The sequence below is a fragment of the Hevea brasiliensis genome, unplaced genomic scaffold (genome assembly GCF_030052815.1).
Source record: "Hevea brasiliensis isolate MT/VB/25A 57/8 unplaced genomic scaffold, ASM3005281v1 Scaf4, whole genome shotgun sequence".
In the NCBI taxonomy this organism is placed as follows: Eukaryota; Viridiplantae; Streptophyta; class Magnoliopsida; order Malpighiales; family Euphorbiaceae; genus Hevea; species Hevea brasiliensis.
In genome coordinates this window covers 60,657-79,104 of record NW_026614917.1, presented here as the reverse complement: position 1 = coordinate 79,104, position 18,448 = coordinate 60,657, and the positions used below count along the sequence as shown (strand labels likewise).

The following is an 18,448-nucleotide window of genomic DNA, read 5'->3' as shown; positions in this document are numbered from 1 at the left end:
ATAATAAGATAGATTTTTACAAACAGTTTTTTTCAACAGTATTTAAAATAATACTTTTATTCAAAAAAGTAGTTTCGCCTCTCTAAATGCTATGTCAAATAGGCACTTAGTTTATAAATTAGTTAAACCAGCTTATAAGTTCTAAAAATAAGCTGACTGATTTGTTTATAACAATTTTTTAACTTCTAAGCTAAAAAAGATAAGCACAGATCAATTTTTCATTTTCTCGCTTATAAGTCACGTGCTTATAAGTTAATTTGATTAAATATTTTGCTATATTATTTTCATTTAATTTTTAAAATTTCATCATAAATCTTATTTAATATCTTTTTTAGTAATTTTAATAATAAATATATTTGGAAGTTATTTTTTATGAAATATATTAATTGCTTATAAGTCATTTATAAATACTTAAACTAAATACATAATTATTTAATATTTTTAACACTTATAAGTTTGAATTGGCTTATAAACATTTATAAGTAAATTTTTATAAGTTAAGTCAAATACCATTTTAATTGAATTTTGTTATTCATTCTTGAAGTTGACATATTGCTAATACTTGAACTGATTTAGACATAAACTTACTTTTTTTGTATTAAAAAAAAAATAAAGTTTTGAATCATTCTCAAATTAAAACTCAAATAAATTTGAGAGAATTTAAATTCAAGCTAGATTAGCATTTTATTTTAAATATTAAGAATAAAATGATAAATATAATAAATTATTATATATTGATATAGTATAAAAAATATTTTAAATTAGAGTATTTTAATCTTTATATTTTTAAAACCTTATAATTGCATCATTAAGATTTTGTTAATAAATTAATTCTCCGTTAAAATTCAATCCAATTTACCATTAAACGACGCTAAAAAAATAAAATAAAATTATCCTTTAACTAAATAAAAGAAATAAAGCCATTAAACATTATATATTTTAATTATTTAAAAAATTATTAAGTACCCTACACACACACACACACACACACACACACACACACATATATATATATATATATATATATATAGTCATTAACACGAATCTCCCTACTCAATGCTAATATGAGCTTCGGATAAATTTCAATAATTATCCTTTAACTTATATAGTTGTAACACTACAGTCTTTTAACTTTAAAATTTAATATAAAATTTCATAAACTTTCAAATTTTAAACAGTAAAACCCCTCTGACTTTAAATTACCGATTTTTCAGTTAAAAACTGATGTGAATAGCTCCCGCATGACCCTTAGTCAACATTTCTCTCTCCTCCTTATGTAAAATGTAAAATTATTCTCTTTATGCATGAAAAATTATTTTATTTATAGAGAGAAGAATGATTCAATTTACACATGGCTTGAGAGAGAAAAGAGAAATACTGACTAAGCTACATGGCAAAACTATCCAGGTTAACGTCTAACTAAGAAACTGGTAATTGAAGGTTAGAGGGATTTTACTGTATAAAATTTAAAAGTTGATGGAGTTTTATGTTACGTTTTTAAGTTAAGGGACTATAATATTACAACTAGATAAGTTTAGAGATAGTTGTCAAAATTTATCCTATGAGCTTCTGTAAATTTATTTCAAAAATCATTTTTTTTCTTTTTCTTGCAATGGCAAATTTTATATATAAAAAACATAAAATTATTATTTTTTTCCCTCCCATATCTTTTTCTTTTGAATTAATAAATAATTATAAATTAATAAAATTATTTTATTTTCATACATTTTTCTTATTTAAGTTATTAATAAATTAATTTAAAATTTTCATTTATTATCATTTATTATTTATAGTTAAATTTTATTAATTAATTAAAATTATTATTAAATTAAAATAAATTAAATAATAGGCTAGATAAGAGGAAAGACTCAAATAAAAAAGGAAAAAAAATATAAAAGAGAGAAGAGTAAAATAATGTTTTTATAATTTTTATTTATAAACCTGAAATTATAAGTGAAAGTAATAGGTTTTAAAACAAAATTAAAGTATTTTCTTAATTTAGGGATGAACATAAAATATTCACTAAAATTCAGGGATGATAAGTATAAATTACCCATCACCTTTCACCTTAGGAATATGGCTTTGAATTTGGTCAACTTAGAGAACCTTGTGGTAAGTGAAGAATTTGGGACTTCTTAATTTTAAGTTAATGTTTTGATAAATTAAGAATCAAAAGCTTAAAAATTTTAAATAAAAAGGTATTTATTTTAATTTATGAGTTAATTTATTTATAAGGAAAATTACAAAACCTTAACATTTTTATAAATTAATTTTTATATTTTTAAAAGTTATTATTTAATTTTTAAAATTTTAATAAACCTATATATTAGTCGTTTCTTCTAATTTTTCATTAAATTTATAATTAATTATATAAGACATTATCAAAATATCATTAAATTTATTTTGAAAATAAAATAATTTAGTTCTTTATGTTTTATTTTGTTAACAAAATAATCCCTTGAATTTAATTTATTATGTTATTTATAATAAAATAATATTATAAATTTATAATATAAATTTTATTGTAAAATAGTAGTTATATTTTATAATATTTATTATTTTAATTATAATATTATCATTTTATTTTATTAATATTCTATATATATTATATATTTGAATTAAAAGAATTTAATTAAAAAATTTATTATTATATTATATTATTTTATAATTAACAAAAAAAATAAAAAAATAAAAACCTATATATCTTTAAACAGGAACTAATATATAAGTTTATTAAAAAGTTAACGATTGAAATAAGGGAGTTTTAAAAATATAAAAATTAATATGTATATTTCTCTAACCTTATGAATTGAAATATAATTTATTCAAACAACGTCCAGATAATATACTTAAATATATAATTATTTAAAATTTTAAATATTTATAAATTTAAATTAAATTATAAGTTAATTTTTATAAATTAAATTAAATATCATTTAAAAGTTTATTAAAATTAAAGGTGGTAAATTTAATATTTAATTTAAAATTTAACTTATTTTTTTTATTAATAATAAATTAATAAAAATTTAAATAGTTATGAATAAAATTAAAACTTAAAAATATAATTATAAAAATTTTAAATATATAAAAAATAATTTATTTATTTATTCAAATCTTAAAATTTAAAATCCGATATAGATAACATAAAAACACAATTTTTTCTATTTTTCCTACAAGAACTCATTATATATATATATATATATATATATATATATATATATATATATATTCCTCAAAGATAATTAAAACAAATTTCTTGAATAAAAAATATCACAGAATAAATAAAAGAAAAATCTTTAAATTAAGATCCCATTAAAGCAAGAAATCGAATGCATGCCACGTGTCCCGCCACCTCTTAATTGCATCGGCTGCCGTTCTCTCCACGCTCAGACTCTCTCTCGTGTTTCTGAGCTACTTTTTTAAGGCCCATTTCTCTTTATTAATCTCCAACAACAACACCCCACTTCTTCAGCACTCCACTATACTTCAATTCTCTTTAAAAATGGCGTCAACTCTCTCTCTCATCCTCTTCGTTCTCTCCGTCTTCTCCATCTCTGCCACTCATGCCACCCACCACCACGCCGCAGCTCCGGCGCCCTCCGTACACTGCTCCAGTTTGGTGCCGAAAATGGCTGACTGTTTGTCTTATGTGTCAAACGACAATACCACAACCAAACCAGAGAGCACTTGTTGCTCTGGATTGAAAATTGTGTTGAAAACTGATGCGGAGTGTCTCTGTGTGGCTTTCAAGAGTAGTGCTCAGTATGGTGTTGTTCTGAATGTCACCAAGGCTCTTGCTTTACCTGCTGCATGCAAGCTGCATGCCCCTTCTGTCTCTGACTGTGGATGTTAGTCTTTTTTTCCTTCATTTTCTGTTATTTTCCTTTGTGGGTTTTGTTTTGGTGGCTTGGCTGAGTTTAGGGATATGATTTGTGGTGATTTATTTTATTGGGTTTGTGTGTTGTTTTGCAGTGTCTTTGGCTCCCACTGGTTCTCCTGGTATGTTATGATCCTGATCTTTAATGATAATACTCTGCATCTTGGTATTTTAATTCTTGATTCTGTTGGGTTTCATTGTGATAACATTTACATGCAATCTATATTCATGCAGTTCAGAAGGTGATTACTATGATAAGGGTTTTTTTTATTTGTTGCAGACATTCTCTGCTTTGATTTGGTCTTGTCTACTAGATTTTTCTCACTTTTTTGATGAAAATAAAATGCTGATTCTGCTTTTGTTTAAGATCTATATTTCAAATAATGGAAGTACCAAATTTGGTAATTAGCTCTCACATTGGTCTATAACGAAGTAGATTACATGGGTTATGAGTTTGATTATACCTGTGGGCCAAAACCAACTCTGTGGGAAAAATGGCAGGGAAGGATACTTTTCTCAAGTCTCCTTCGGTTTATACATTAAATGTGTTGCTTGAGTTGACTTTATCATTTTGTTAGCATAACGAGTAAAAGGAGATGAGAGGTCCTCCCCACCCAAACACCGCCCCACATTGCTTGATGAGGAGAGTTGTTTATGGGGCAGGGTGATGAGGATAGTTATATGTGTGCAATTTTGCTTTTGATCATGTGAATTCGCGTGTCAAGTGGATAAGTTTTATCAAATTGGTTAATTGCTGTCACAGGTGTATCTCCACCATCTATTGCTGTTGCACCTAGTTCTACTTCGACCTCTGGATCGAACGAGCAAGCACAAGCACCATCTCCAGGGGCCTCAAGTTCTCAAGGGTTATCTATATCAGTCGGATCTCTAGCCATTGGCTTTGTAATTGCAGTGATCTCTAGTTTCTGAGATGTAATTGTGGTACCATTTTGAATCTGAGTGGAGAAGATACATATTATATGAGGACTAATTTGATGTTTAGCTTGAATAGTGGTATTTTGAGTACTTGCAGTAGCCCTCTTACTGAAGTTGTGACTAAAGTAGATATGAATTCATTGTCGCTCACTGAAAACTTCTTTTGTGGTTTGAATATCTTTTCAGTACATCAAAGTTCATATATGTTTATATTTTGATTTTTGTTTGTTAGCTTATGATTTTTGTGTGGAATAGTTTGAAAGGATTTGAACCTAATTATTTGTTAAAATTTCAGGCCAAATTGAATTAAAGTGTTTTATTTTTTAATATAGAATTGAAACGAAATTAAATTGAAATATTATTATTATTATTAGTTTTCATATTTTCAAGAAAATGGTCTGGGTTAACTCATCCATAGGAGGGGCGTCCAAGACTTTATAAGGGGCACATTGGATCTTAACACTCCCTGATCGCCTACATGCCCATGATTGAACGCTTCACGTAAAATACTTATCGAATGTTCACGTTAAATACTTAACGCTTATGAGAGGTTCAAACATTAATTAGGAAGGGAGGCTCGGTTATTATGTCTAACTCAGTTCAAAAGCTAGCACAGTTCAAAAGCTAGTGCCAAACTTAGTCTAAAAGCTATGAATTAAAGCCCATTTCATACTTATTTGATCCGATGATCAAAGACATATCATTTACTTAGTAGACCTAAATTAGAGTATTTTTAAGTTGACATATTATTTACTTAGTAGATTTAAATTAGAGTATTCTCAAGTTTGACAGAGAAAAAACTCAAATCTAAATATAGATTTACATAAAATTTATGATAATATTATATAATTTGATATGTATATAAAAGATAAAAAGAAATAAAAAGATGCTTAATGCTAAGTATTGTAAAAATTTTATATTATGTTAAATAGAAATTTTTATATATAGACTAAAAATGTCATTATCTCAAAAATAAATGAGTTTTTTTTTTGTCTGACTCAAAAATAAATGAGTTGATTTTCCATTTCCTCTGCAGTTGTTTGTTAACATTAGGCTTTAATTTTAGGGAAAGAGACACTTTGGAAACAGTCAGCATATTAATTATGGGCCACATTTTTATTTTTTTTTTACATTTATACAAATTAGGATTCCTAAAGACCTCCCAATTTTTTTTAAAGAAAAACAAATTAAGGTATATTATTAAGATAAATATTTGATACAATAATAAATACATAAATATCATTAATTATAATAAAATTCACATAGCATTCAGAATAAAATTACTATACATAATTTTAATAGGCATTAAATGAATACATTTTTTGGTCAAAAGGTAATCATACTTTGAGTAGTATATATAAGAATTTCACAAGTCATTTGTAGCGTATAAAAAAAGGAAAATTGAGTATGTATTTACATACATATAAGTTTGGCTTGATTCTTCATCTTTTGCAAGACTCTTAATTGAAGATATTGTGTAGTCTTCCGCAATTATAAGGTATGTTTAGAGATAAATTTATGTTATCTAGTTGACCATTGACCATGGAGGAGATAAACATGGATTATGATCTAGGTAATTGAATTCATAAATTGAGTTTATAAATATGTTCTTTCAGTAAAGATATTTTCTATTATTTGAAAAAAAAAAGTAAAAAAAAAAAAAAACCCATTTTCAAGTAGTGTCCCACTCATGCAATTATCAATCATAGCTCTTAAAAACCTATCATTAATCCAATTAATTAGGATAGCAAGGGAAGGGAAGCAGGTGGAGGTTTTAATTCGGCTTTGTGACTTGTGAAATGCTCTCATTGGAATGGGAGGACTATTTTATTTTATTTTATTTTATTTTTTAAATTATATTTTAAGTAAAATTAAAATTTATTTATAATCTTATTAAATATTTTCTTGATAGATCCAAAAAATAACCTCAATTAAAATAGGTTGAGGTTCAATTTATTTTAGGTAGATACTAATAATCTTCTAGACAGGACGGAGTTGCCTGTATGTCAATGGGTAAATTGACTATTGAATAAAAGGAAAAAAAACCCTAACAATCTAGCATGGGTGGACGAGGACAAAAGCATGGCTAGGAAGACACACAAATCCTTATTATTTATAATCAACTGCACATTATATTATTGTTTATATATATATATATATATATATATATATATATATATATATATATATATATATATATATTAATTAATTAAAAAAATATATTTAATAGCATTATAATAAAGCAATTATACAAAATTTTCAAAAAATAAAAACTCATCAAGAACACTAATAAATTTAAGATAATTATAAAAGTTTATTATTTATAAAATTATTTTTCCTACGCAATTATTATTACATATTAAAAATTTACATGTATTATTATATTTTTTTCAATAGATATTATATTACTGTCTAAATTAAGCAAAACAATTTTTTTTTTACTCTATTGGCTTAAACACTGTTTGGCATTGAATTTCAGAGTCTAAAACTGTTTTTCTGAATAGAAGCACCATTTTAGATGCTGTTGAGAAAAATAATTTAGAAAAAATTATTTTGTTATTTTAGTATTCTTACGACTAAAAATGATCAAATTTAATTTTTAATTATTTTTTAATACTCTCTAATTAATATATTTAAAAAAGTAATTTTCTCAATAACAATTTTAACAGCAATGTCAAACAGGCCCTTAATCTCTTAGCTCTGCTTCTGCTTTGTGGCAGTAATTTGTCCTTTTTTATTTTAGACGAAAAAAAAGAAGAAAACTTATGTAATATTACCCTTTTAAGACAAAAAAAAAATGATCTACTATCGATCCAAGACGTAAATATATGAATTCTAACTATTAAATATGGATTCAACCATATATATATAATATCTTGAGTCCATGATAGATTGACTATAGATAAAGATTTCCCTTTCTTGCCAAGGAAAAACTTGTTTATTTCTCTATAATAATTTGAAAGCTTGTCTAATGTTCTCTGGAACATCATAATTTTTTCCCTCTATGTTTTGGGTTTTCTAATTTACTTTTAGCTGGCATAGGCATGGTCTCAATTGTTAAGTAGTTGCAGAAAGTAAGAAATCCAGTCTCTGTTTTCTATTGTAGACCATTTTGAGAATTTCACCTCTGGTAATGCTCAACTTCTATTAAGTTAACAATGGCTTCATTTAGAATCTTCACCCTTGACAATGATATCTGAAAAACCTCTTCGATTCATTTCAGAATCAAAATCAGTCAAAATTGAATTGATTAAAACTGATTTTGAACAAGAATAAAATCAATCTGCTCTCCAAAGTTAGATTTAATTAAATGCATAAAAATTCCTGACAGGTTCTTTGAAAAAAAATTCTGAATCAATTTTCAGCCAAAGCAGCTAAAATTGTCATATTTAGCAATTTCAAGTCCTTATAGACTTTGTTATATCTCATAGTCTGCAAATATGTTTGAGTTTAGAACATACATGATCCTTGTAGATTATAAAACATTCACCAAAAACCAAGGAATCATCAAGCCTGCACATGTATTCTCAAAAACAATAGGTCAAACTATTGAAATCAATGATGAAAGCATCAGTCAAACAATTATAAGAGCTTTTTAACAAATTCCTTAATGACAGACATTATTCCAATAGTGCACAGATAATCAGTGGCCATAGTTTCTTTTTGGGGTTGCTTTTCATTCAGATTCCTGATGACCTCATACGTTAGTTAAACAAATGACAATTCCCAATAGAATATACAACAATAAAAGCTAATTCAAAGGATATGTGTGAAAACACCATTCAGCTATAGCCTGCAGCATCATGCCATCAGAGATGCTCCTAGAGCCAGAGAGAAGTGTCCCAAGCACAATACAACATGGACACATGGATGCATAGATGAATAGATAAGATGGACAAAGGAAATATGCACATTTATGTTAAATTCCCCTGATGAAATTTAACTAAACAAACTAAAAGACTACATTTAAAAGTCTTCCAAGTAGTGCCATAATGTATTCCTACAATGAATTTGAGGCATCTGATACTTGACTTCCTTCAAAAATTGCTCTTGCCATCTATCTGTCAACAATTGCATCTGAGAGACTTTCAGACATACCAATTCTCTAAGGTCTTTTTATTAAAATATTGCCATCTAACAGGAGTACTGGACATTGACGCGGAACATACATAACAAGCATCATTTGATTAAACAGGAGCTGGGTTTATATTCTGATGTCTATGGCCAACAACCTGTAAACTGACCGGAAAGAAGAGTGAATATCATGAAGACATCACAGGCTCTTAAGAGGAAATGTTTCGTATCCTCCCAAAAACATTGTGCGGAAAAGTCGTGGAAACTCAATATTTTATCTATTTATTTATTTATTTTATTAGTTAATAATAATTTAATATATTTAATATAAAAAAATATTTTATTAGATGGCCTGCTTATTTATTTAATTATATATATATTATTTTTAAAATTAAATATATATTTATAATCTGAATAACCCAGTTCAATAATAACTCTTATCTCAATTTTAAATCTAATAGAATTCTTAAAGTATATATACCATAATTATATTTTTCTGCAAAACTGTACTCTCAAAGCTTGTTTATTACCTTCTTTTCTGTCAAATACTCTCAAATAGGTATTTTTTATCATCTTATATATATATATATATATATAAATTTACGATTTATAATCTGATGTGCGCAGAGAATTCCTAAATTCTTACTTCTCTATTCACCACCTTGGATTCTGTTTTCAAAGTAAAAATTCCCTTTCTTTATTCAATAATGGGTGAATTTGATTTTTATTTTCCTTCCTTGAATTGTTACAACTATATTATAGAAATTCATTTTTTTTCTTTTTCTTTGACCATTAGTATTGAATTGGGTTGATTATGATTATTGTTGGACAATAACTTATTTTTACATCACAAAAAAAAAAAGAAAATATATAAAAGGTTTCCTCCTTTACCAATACTTATAACACACACACACCCACATACACACACACACACACACACACACATATATATAAGAGTTGGCTTCGTTGTCCCACAGTTGACTTCGTTGTCCCATAGACCGTCAGTACATTCCATGCGTCCCTGTTCGTCCACCAAAAAAAAAAAAAGAAAAAAAAAAAATATATATATATATATATGTATATTAAAGTTATTTTATTTTATTATTATTTGATATTTTTCTTTTATATTTTGGGTGTGTAGAAGATTCGAATATTCAATTTGTCAGTTGAAATTGTCTCTCTTTTATTGAATCTAGCTATTATTTTGGGGGTTCCAGGTGAGTGGTAATTATAGTACATGACACCGTTTTAGTCCCTTTTAAAATTCCTTAGTATTAAAATTGTTATTAAATAAAATTTTAAATCAGTATTCTAACAATTATTTTACATGTGAGATTCTAGAGTTTTATTTTATTATTGAAATTTATTCCGATTTTGATTAAATAATTGATTTTGTCAATTATCTCTGCATTAGAGCCATTAGGATCTCGGGAATAGGCCTTTAATGTCTTTATATTGATTGATATCTGAATATAAAATTTATCGATGTGTTACACTGAATTTATTTGAGAATGATTTGATCTTGTTGACTCTCTGAAATTATTAAAATAAACTGTTGGAATTACACTATCAGGTATTATTTGCTATCTGAAATTTTTTTGTGAGTTTTGAATGATTTGTACAATTTGATTTTTTGTTTTGAATTGGTACATGTGCCCAATATCTGTATCTGCTATCTGACCTTGCCGTGTGGACTATCACAGTATTAGGTTGCATTGTTGAGTCATGCATCATTGCACTTTATGGTTTGCATTAGTATCATATGCATTGATATCTGTGAAGGAGAAGGAAGGTATCTAATATTTGGTAGGGCGCTTACCATCTGGCCTTTGATGATGTGGGGTATCATCACCCTGGTGTACTGTATCATAAAATTTTATCGAATGAATTTCTTTTATATATATATTTTATGAAATTATTTTATTAATGATTTTGATAGCATGAGCATAATTTTATTGAATAGAAAATTTATTATGAAATTAATCAAGCATCTGCCTGTTCCTGTTCTTGTTTCATTGTGTGCTGTAATTATCATTCACTGAGCATTAGCTCAAACCACGTTTTCTCTGTCTGTTATTTATTTCAGATCAGTAGAATTCTGCAGCTGATCCAAATATTCAGTCCATTTTATGGAGAGTTACAATCTTTGATTTGTTCTCATAGTATGCCGGAATTCATGTTTCCTCGGGCTAATAATTAGTTTAGTTTATTGAACAGTTTAAGTTTTTATTTGAAATCTATAGAGACTCCGCAGTTTACTTATGGGATATTTATGATGTTTATTCAGTATTTTATTTATTTGGATTTTATTTATTTATTTATTTTTTATTAGTAAGTGACAATACATTTATTCAAGATACTCTAATAAGGCTTGCATGATTTAAGAATATTTAAATTATGCGCCGGTCATGGCACATAATTTTAGGTCGTGACAAAGTTGGTATCAGAGCCCTGCTGAGGTCTAGTAAACTTGCGGAGCATAGGATCCTTAACGTCTTTTCAGTTTATCATTGCTTTAGATATCTGCGTCCTTCGTACTTTTTCACCTGTCTTAATTTGGCTCACATTTTCAAATTTAATGCTTGTTTATTAAAATGAATAGGTGCCTGGGTCTGTTAGACGTAAGAGGAGAACTAGGGCCAAGGGTCTTAATGGTGCAAACCTTGATCCAACAGGGGAGGTACCACCTCAAACTATTAATCAGACATCTGAATAAACGCCTATGGCTAAGACTGGGGCACAACCATTCTAATTAGCTACTGCAACTCAAGTACCTAGAGTTGGTCAGGTTACTGTGGCAGATCTGGCAACGAGATTGCATGGAGTGAATCGTGCTATTAATACTATAACTGAGTCCCTTACAACTCAATCATAGCAACCAGTGGTTGGCTCTATTTCAGTACCAACTCAGGATAGGGCTCGATTCCTTGACTCTATAGACTTTCTCAAGCTAAAACCAAAGGAGTTCACTGGAGAGGATGCATTAGCTGATTCCTTAGATTTTCTAGATGACATGGAGAGGTGTCATGACACAATGGGTTGCAGTAGTGCTAGGATGGTGATGTTAGCAGGAAATCAGCTTAAGGGAATTACTCGTGAGTGGTATATCTCTAAAAAGAATGGGCAACCCGAAGGTTCTATCCTCTGGCCTGAGTTTCACTATCTCTTCTTAGAGCGATTTCTCCCTCCTAGTGTGCAAGAGGCTAAGGCTTTGAAGTTTGAAACCTTGAAGCAAGGTAAAATGACAGTTACAGAGTCTGAGATGAAGTTTACCAAATTATCCCGCTATGGTAAACACTTGATTCCAAATGAGGAGAAGAAGGCTTGCAGGATTGAAAGGGGCTTATGAGACAGGCTAATTGATCATGTAGCTCCTTTACGACTACTTAAATATGAGGAGGTGGTTGATCGAGCTAGACAGATAGAGATGTATGATGATGAACATTGGGCTCGTTAGCAGCACAAGCGGTTTAAGAAAGATAGTCAAGGTAATCAGTTTAACAGAGGACAGAGTCATCAGGGTTCTTATCAAGATAATAAGCAGGGTCCTCAGTCTACATTTGGCAATAGGGCACATCAATCTGGAGTTAGTCAAGGACATGAGCAGAGGACTCATGTAGGGAATGCTCGATATAATCAGATTAGCACTGGGCCTGTTACCACTTCTTGTCAGCACTGTGGTAAGCCACATAAGGGCACTTGTCATTGGATCTCGGGAGCATGCTTTGGTTGTGGACAGCTTGGACACCGTAGACAGGACTGTCCTACTAGTGGGACAACTGAGGGTACTGGTCAGGCAGCACATTCTGCTCTCTCTCGGGTTCAGCTAGTTTCACAGTATAGTGGTAGAAGTCAGGGTTCTGGTGCTCTTAGTCAGGGTGGTAGAGGTTCTGGTGGTAGAGGATTTGCTCAAAATCAGGGACAGACATCTGGTGATAGAGGTTAAGCCAGGGTTTTTGCTTTGACTCAGTAGGATGCTCAGGCATCTAATGCAGTAGTGACAGGTACACTTTCTATTTGTTCATTTGATGCTCGAATACTGTTTGATCCCAGTTCCACTCATTCCTTTGTTTCTCCATACTTTTCCATGATATTTAGTACACCACCTACTTTGTTAGAGTATCCGTTATCTGTATCAACACCTATGGGAAATGCAATAGACACTGATATGGTGTATAGGGGATGTATAGTTCACATTGGAGATAAGAATTTAGCTGCAGATCTTGTTTCTTTGTATATGTTTGAGTTTGATGTGATTTTAGGTATGGATTGGTTAGCCACTTATCATGTTTCATTGGATTGTCATAATAAAGTTGTACTCTTTAAAATTCCTAGGGAGGTAGAATTTCAATTTCAGGGAGATCGCAGTATAGCCTCTAGTAATCTTATCTCAGTAGTGAGTGCTAGTCGATTATTGCAAAAGAGGTGTAAGGGGTATCTAGCTTATGTTAGAGACGTTCAGGTAGAAGGTGCAGGTTTGGAGAATGGTGCAGTGGTTAAGGAGTTTTCTGATGTGTTTCTAGAAGATTTATTAGGTTTACCCCTGGAGCGAGAGGTAGAGTTTGGTATAGACTTAGTTCCTGGAACTGAGCCCATATCTATGCCACCTCATCGCATGGCACCCGCAGAACTTAAGGAGTTGAAGGAGCAGCTACAGGACGTACTAGATAAGGGGTTTATTTGCCCTAGTGTTTCTCCATGGGGTGCTCCTGTGTTATTTGTGTGGAAGAATGATGGGTCTTTGAGAATGTGCATTGATTATAAGTAATTGAATAAGGTGACTGTGCGTAATAAGTATCCTCTTCCACGCATAGATGACCTGTTTGACCAACTTTAAGGTGCAAAGTATTTTTTCAATATTGATTTTCGATCTGGGTATCATCAATTGAGGGTCAAGAAAGAAGACATACTCATGACGGCCTTTAGGACTAAGTATGGACACTATGAATTTCTTGTAATGTCTTTTGGTCTTACCAATGCTCCAGCTCATGAATAGAGTTTTCAAGCCTTTCTTAGATCAATTTGTTATAGTGTTCATCGATGACATTCTAGTGTACTCAAAGAGTAAAGAGGAGCATGAGCAACATTTGAGAATTGTCCTTCAAACCTACGGGAACATAAGCTATATGCTAAGTTCTCAAAATGTGAGTTTTGGTTAGATACCGTGGCTTTCCTAGGCCATACAGTATCTAAGGATGGGGTGTGTGTTGATAAGAAAAAAGTTGAGGCAGTGCTTCATTGGTCTAGACCCACAACTGTGTCAGAAATTCGTAGTTTCTTGGGTTTAGCAGAGTATTATAGATGGTTTGTTCAAGACTTCTCTCATATTGCAGCACCTTTAATTAAGTTGACATAGAAAAATATGAAATTTCAGTGGTTTGAGGCTTGTGAAAAATGTTTTCAGGAGCTTAAGACTTGTTTAACTACTGCACCAGTGTTAGCCCTTCCGTCTGGATCAGGGGGTTATGTAGTGTATTGTGATGCTTCTAGGATTGGTTTAGGATGTGTTTTGATACAGCATGGACGAGTTATTGCATATACTTCTCATTAGTTGAAAAGATACGAGCAGAATTATCCAACTCATGATTTGGAAATGGCTGCAGTCATTTTTGCTTTGAAAATCTGGAGGCACTATCTGTATGGTGAGACTTGTGAAATCTTCACTGACCACAAAAGTCTCAAATACATCTTTGATGAATGTGATCTTAATCTTAGGCAAAGGAGATGGGTAGAATTGCTGAAAGATTATGATTGTGCCATACAGTATCACCCTGGAAAAGCTAATGTGATGGCTGATACTCTAAGCAAGAAGTCTTCTGATAGTTTAGCCCATATATCTACCAAGAGGAGGCCTCTGATTGGTGAATTACATGAGTTGCTAGATCAGGGAGTAGAGTTTGAAATCATAGCTAGATCATTCTTAGCACATTTTCGAGTTAGGCCTATTTTGATTGATCGAATTAAGGCTGCTCAAAAGAGGGATTCTCAGTTGTGTGAGATTATAGATAGTATTCATCAAGGCCAAGCTCAAGGGTTCATGTTAAATGATGATGGAGTTCTTCGTTATGGCACTAGACTTTGTGTCCCCAATGTTGATGAGTTGAGAAGAGAAATCATGGAGGAGGCACACCATTCTGCTTACACAGTACACCTAGGTTGAACTAAGATGTACCGTGATTTAAGGGAGCATTATTGGTGGGGTGGCATGAAGAGGGATGTTGCAGACTTTGTTGCTAAATGTTTGATTTATCAATAGGTTGAGGTAGAACATCAGAGACCTTCTGGGTTACTTCAGCCATTGCCTATTCCAGAGTGGAAGTGGGAGCACATTGCTATGGAGTTTGTTGTGGGTTTACCTAGTACACGAGATCGTTACAATACAATCTGGGTGATAGTGGACAGATTGACAAAATCTGCTCATTTCCTTCTTATGAAGACTACATATGACTTTGCTAAACTTACACAGTTGTATATAAATAAGATTGTTAGTCTTCATGGTGTTCCAGTTTCCATTGTTTATGATCATTGTACTCAGTTTACTTCTCGATTTTGGAAGAAATTCCAAGAAGCTTTAGGAACACGGGTAGACTTTAGTACTGCTTTTCACTCTCAGATAGATGGACAATCAGAAAGGACCATACAGACATTAGAGGACATACTTCGTGCATGTGTTATGGATTTTGGTGGCTGTTGGGATCATCATTTGCCTTTAGTGGAGTTTGCTTATAATAATAGTTATCAGGCAAGTATAGAGATGGCTCCATATGAGGCATTATATGGTTGAAAGTGTAGGTCACTGATTTGTTGGGATGAAGTTGGAGAAAGAAGGCTTACTAGACCAGAGTTGATACAGCTAACTTCAGAGAAGGTTCAGCTAATTCGTGATAGACTTTTGACTGCTCAAGTCGACAAAGAAGTTATGCTGACCCTAAGCGTACAGATGTAGAGTTTATGGTTGGTGATCATGTATTTCTGAGAGTTTCACCTATGAAAGAATCATGAGGTTTGGAAAGAAAGGGAAGCTTAGCCTTCATTTTGTTGGTCCATTTGAAATTTTGGAAAGAATTGGAGCAATTGCTTACCGTTTAGCCCTTCCACCTTGTTTTGCACATGTACATCCAGTTTTCCATATTTCTATGCTTAGGAAGTATGTACCAGATCCATCTCATGTTTTGCAACCTCAGACCATACAATTTAAAGATGATATGTCATATGAGGAGCACTAGTAAAGATTTTAGATCGACAAATTAGAAAACTCTGGTCTAAGGAAGTGGCTTTGGTAAAAGTCTTGTGGATAATCACTCAAGTAGTGAGGCCATATGGGAGGCAGAATCTGAAATGCGAGCCAAACATCCTCACTTATTTAATTCTTCAGGTTAGGAATTTGTCTGTTTAAATTCGGGGACCGAATTTCTTTTAAGGGGGGGAGTATGTGGAAACCCAAAATTTTATTTATTTATTTATTTATTTTAATTAGCTAACAATAATTTAATATAGTTAATATAAAAAATAATATTTTATTGGATGGCCTACTTATTTATTTAATTATATATATATTATTTTTGAAATTAAATATATATTTATAATCTGAACAACCAAGTTCAATAATAACTCTTATCCCAATTTTAAACCTAATAGAATTCTTGAAGTATATACCATAATTATATCTTTCTGTAAAACTGTACTCTCAAAGCCTGTTTACTACCTTCTTTTCTGCCAAATACTCTCAAATCGGTATTTTTCATCATCTTTTATTTATTGTTATAATATATATATATATATATATATATATATATATATATATATAAATTTACGATCTATAATCTGATGTGCGCAGAGAATCCCTAAATTCTTACTTCTCTATTCACCACCTTGGATTCTATTTTCAAGGTAAAAATTCCCTTTCTTTGTTCAATAATGGGTGAATTTGATTTTTATTTTCTTTCCTTGAATTGTTACAACTATACTATAGAAATTCATTTTTTTTTCTTTTTCTTTTACCATTAGTATTGAATTGGATTGATCATGATTACTGTTGAACAATAGATTAATTTTACATTATAAAAAAAAAAAAATATATATATATATATATATATATATATATATATATATATATATATATATATATAAAAGGTTTCCTCCTTTACCGATACTTGTAACACACACACAGACACACACACACACACACACATTATATATAAGAGTTGGCTTCGTTGTCCCACAGACCGTCAGTACATTCCATGAGTCCCTGTTCGTCCATTGAAATATATATATATATATATATATATATATATATATATATATATATATATATATATATATATATATATATATATATATATATATATATATATATATATATTAAAGTTATTTTATTTTATTATTATTTGATATTTTTCTTTTATATTTTGGGTGTGTAGGAGATTCGAATATTCAATTTATCAGTTGAAATTGTCTCTTTTTTATTGAATCTAGCTATTATTTTGGAGGTTCCAGGTGAGTGATAATTATAGTACATGGTACTGTTTTAGTCCCTTTTAAAATTCTTTAGCATTAAAATTGTTATTAAATGAAATTTTAAATCAGTATTTTAACAATTATTTTACATGTGAGGTTCTAGAGTTTTATTTTATTATTGAATTTTATTTCGATTTTGATTAAATAATTGATTTTGTCAATTATCTCTGCGTTAGAGCCATTAGGATCCCGGGAATAGGCCTTTAATGTCTTTTTATTGATTGATATTTGAATATAAAATTTATCAATGTGTTACACTGAATTTATTTGAGATTGATTTGATCTTATTGATTCTCTGAAATTATTGAAATAAATAATTGGAATTGCACTATCAGTTATTATTTGCTATCTGGAATTTTTTTATGGGTTTTGATTGATTTTTACAATTTAATTTTCTGTTTTGAATTGGTACCTGTGCTCAGTATCTGTATCTGTTATCTAGCCCCGCCGTGTGGACTATCACAGTATTAGGTTGCATTGTTGAGTCATGCATCATTGCACTTTATGGTTTGCATTAGCATCATATGCATTGATATTTGTGAAGGAGGAGGAAGGTATCTAATATTTGGTAGCGCGCTTACCATGTGGCCTTTGGTGATGTGGGGTATCATATACCCAATCTCTGATAATAAATGGGTTAGTCCAGTACATGTAGTTCCTAAGAAAGGTGGGACAACAACTACATGTTATCCAAAATGCAAGCAATGAACTAATCCCTACTAGAGTAGTCACTGGTTGGCAAATGTGCATAGACTATAGAAAATTGAACAGTGCCACCAGAAAAGACCATTTCCCTCTCCTCTTCATTGACCAAATGTTAGAAAGATTGGCAAAACACTCCTATTTCTGTTATCTAGATGGGCATTCGGGATTCTTTCAAATTCCTATTCACCCATAAGACCAAGAAAATACAACATTCACTTGTCCCTATGGAACATTTGCATATAGGAGAATGCCTTTTGGTCTTTGTAATGCCCCTGCTACCTTTCAAATATGCATGATGGCTATCTTTTCTGATTATATTGAAGATATCATGGAAGTTTT

General features: G+C 30.3%; 1 protein-coding gene across 1 annotated transcript; it reads left to right on the top strand.

Moving 5' to 3' along the window:
• Positions 1-3,401: 3,401 nt before the first annotated feature.
• LOC110664625 (non-specific lipid transfer protein GPI-anchored 31) lies at positions 3,402-5,031 on the top strand. Its single transcript, XM_021824382.2, has 3 exons — positions 3,402-3,848; positions 3,973-3,999; positions 4,641-5,031. Exons 1-3 carry the CDS (start codon positions 3,503-3,505, stop codon positions 4,805-4,807), a joined length of 540 nt encoding a protein of 179 aa, XP_021680074.2. The 5' UTR covers positions 3,402-3,502; the 3' UTR covers positions 4,808-5,031.
• Positions 5,032-18,448: the final 13,417 nt, after the last annotated feature.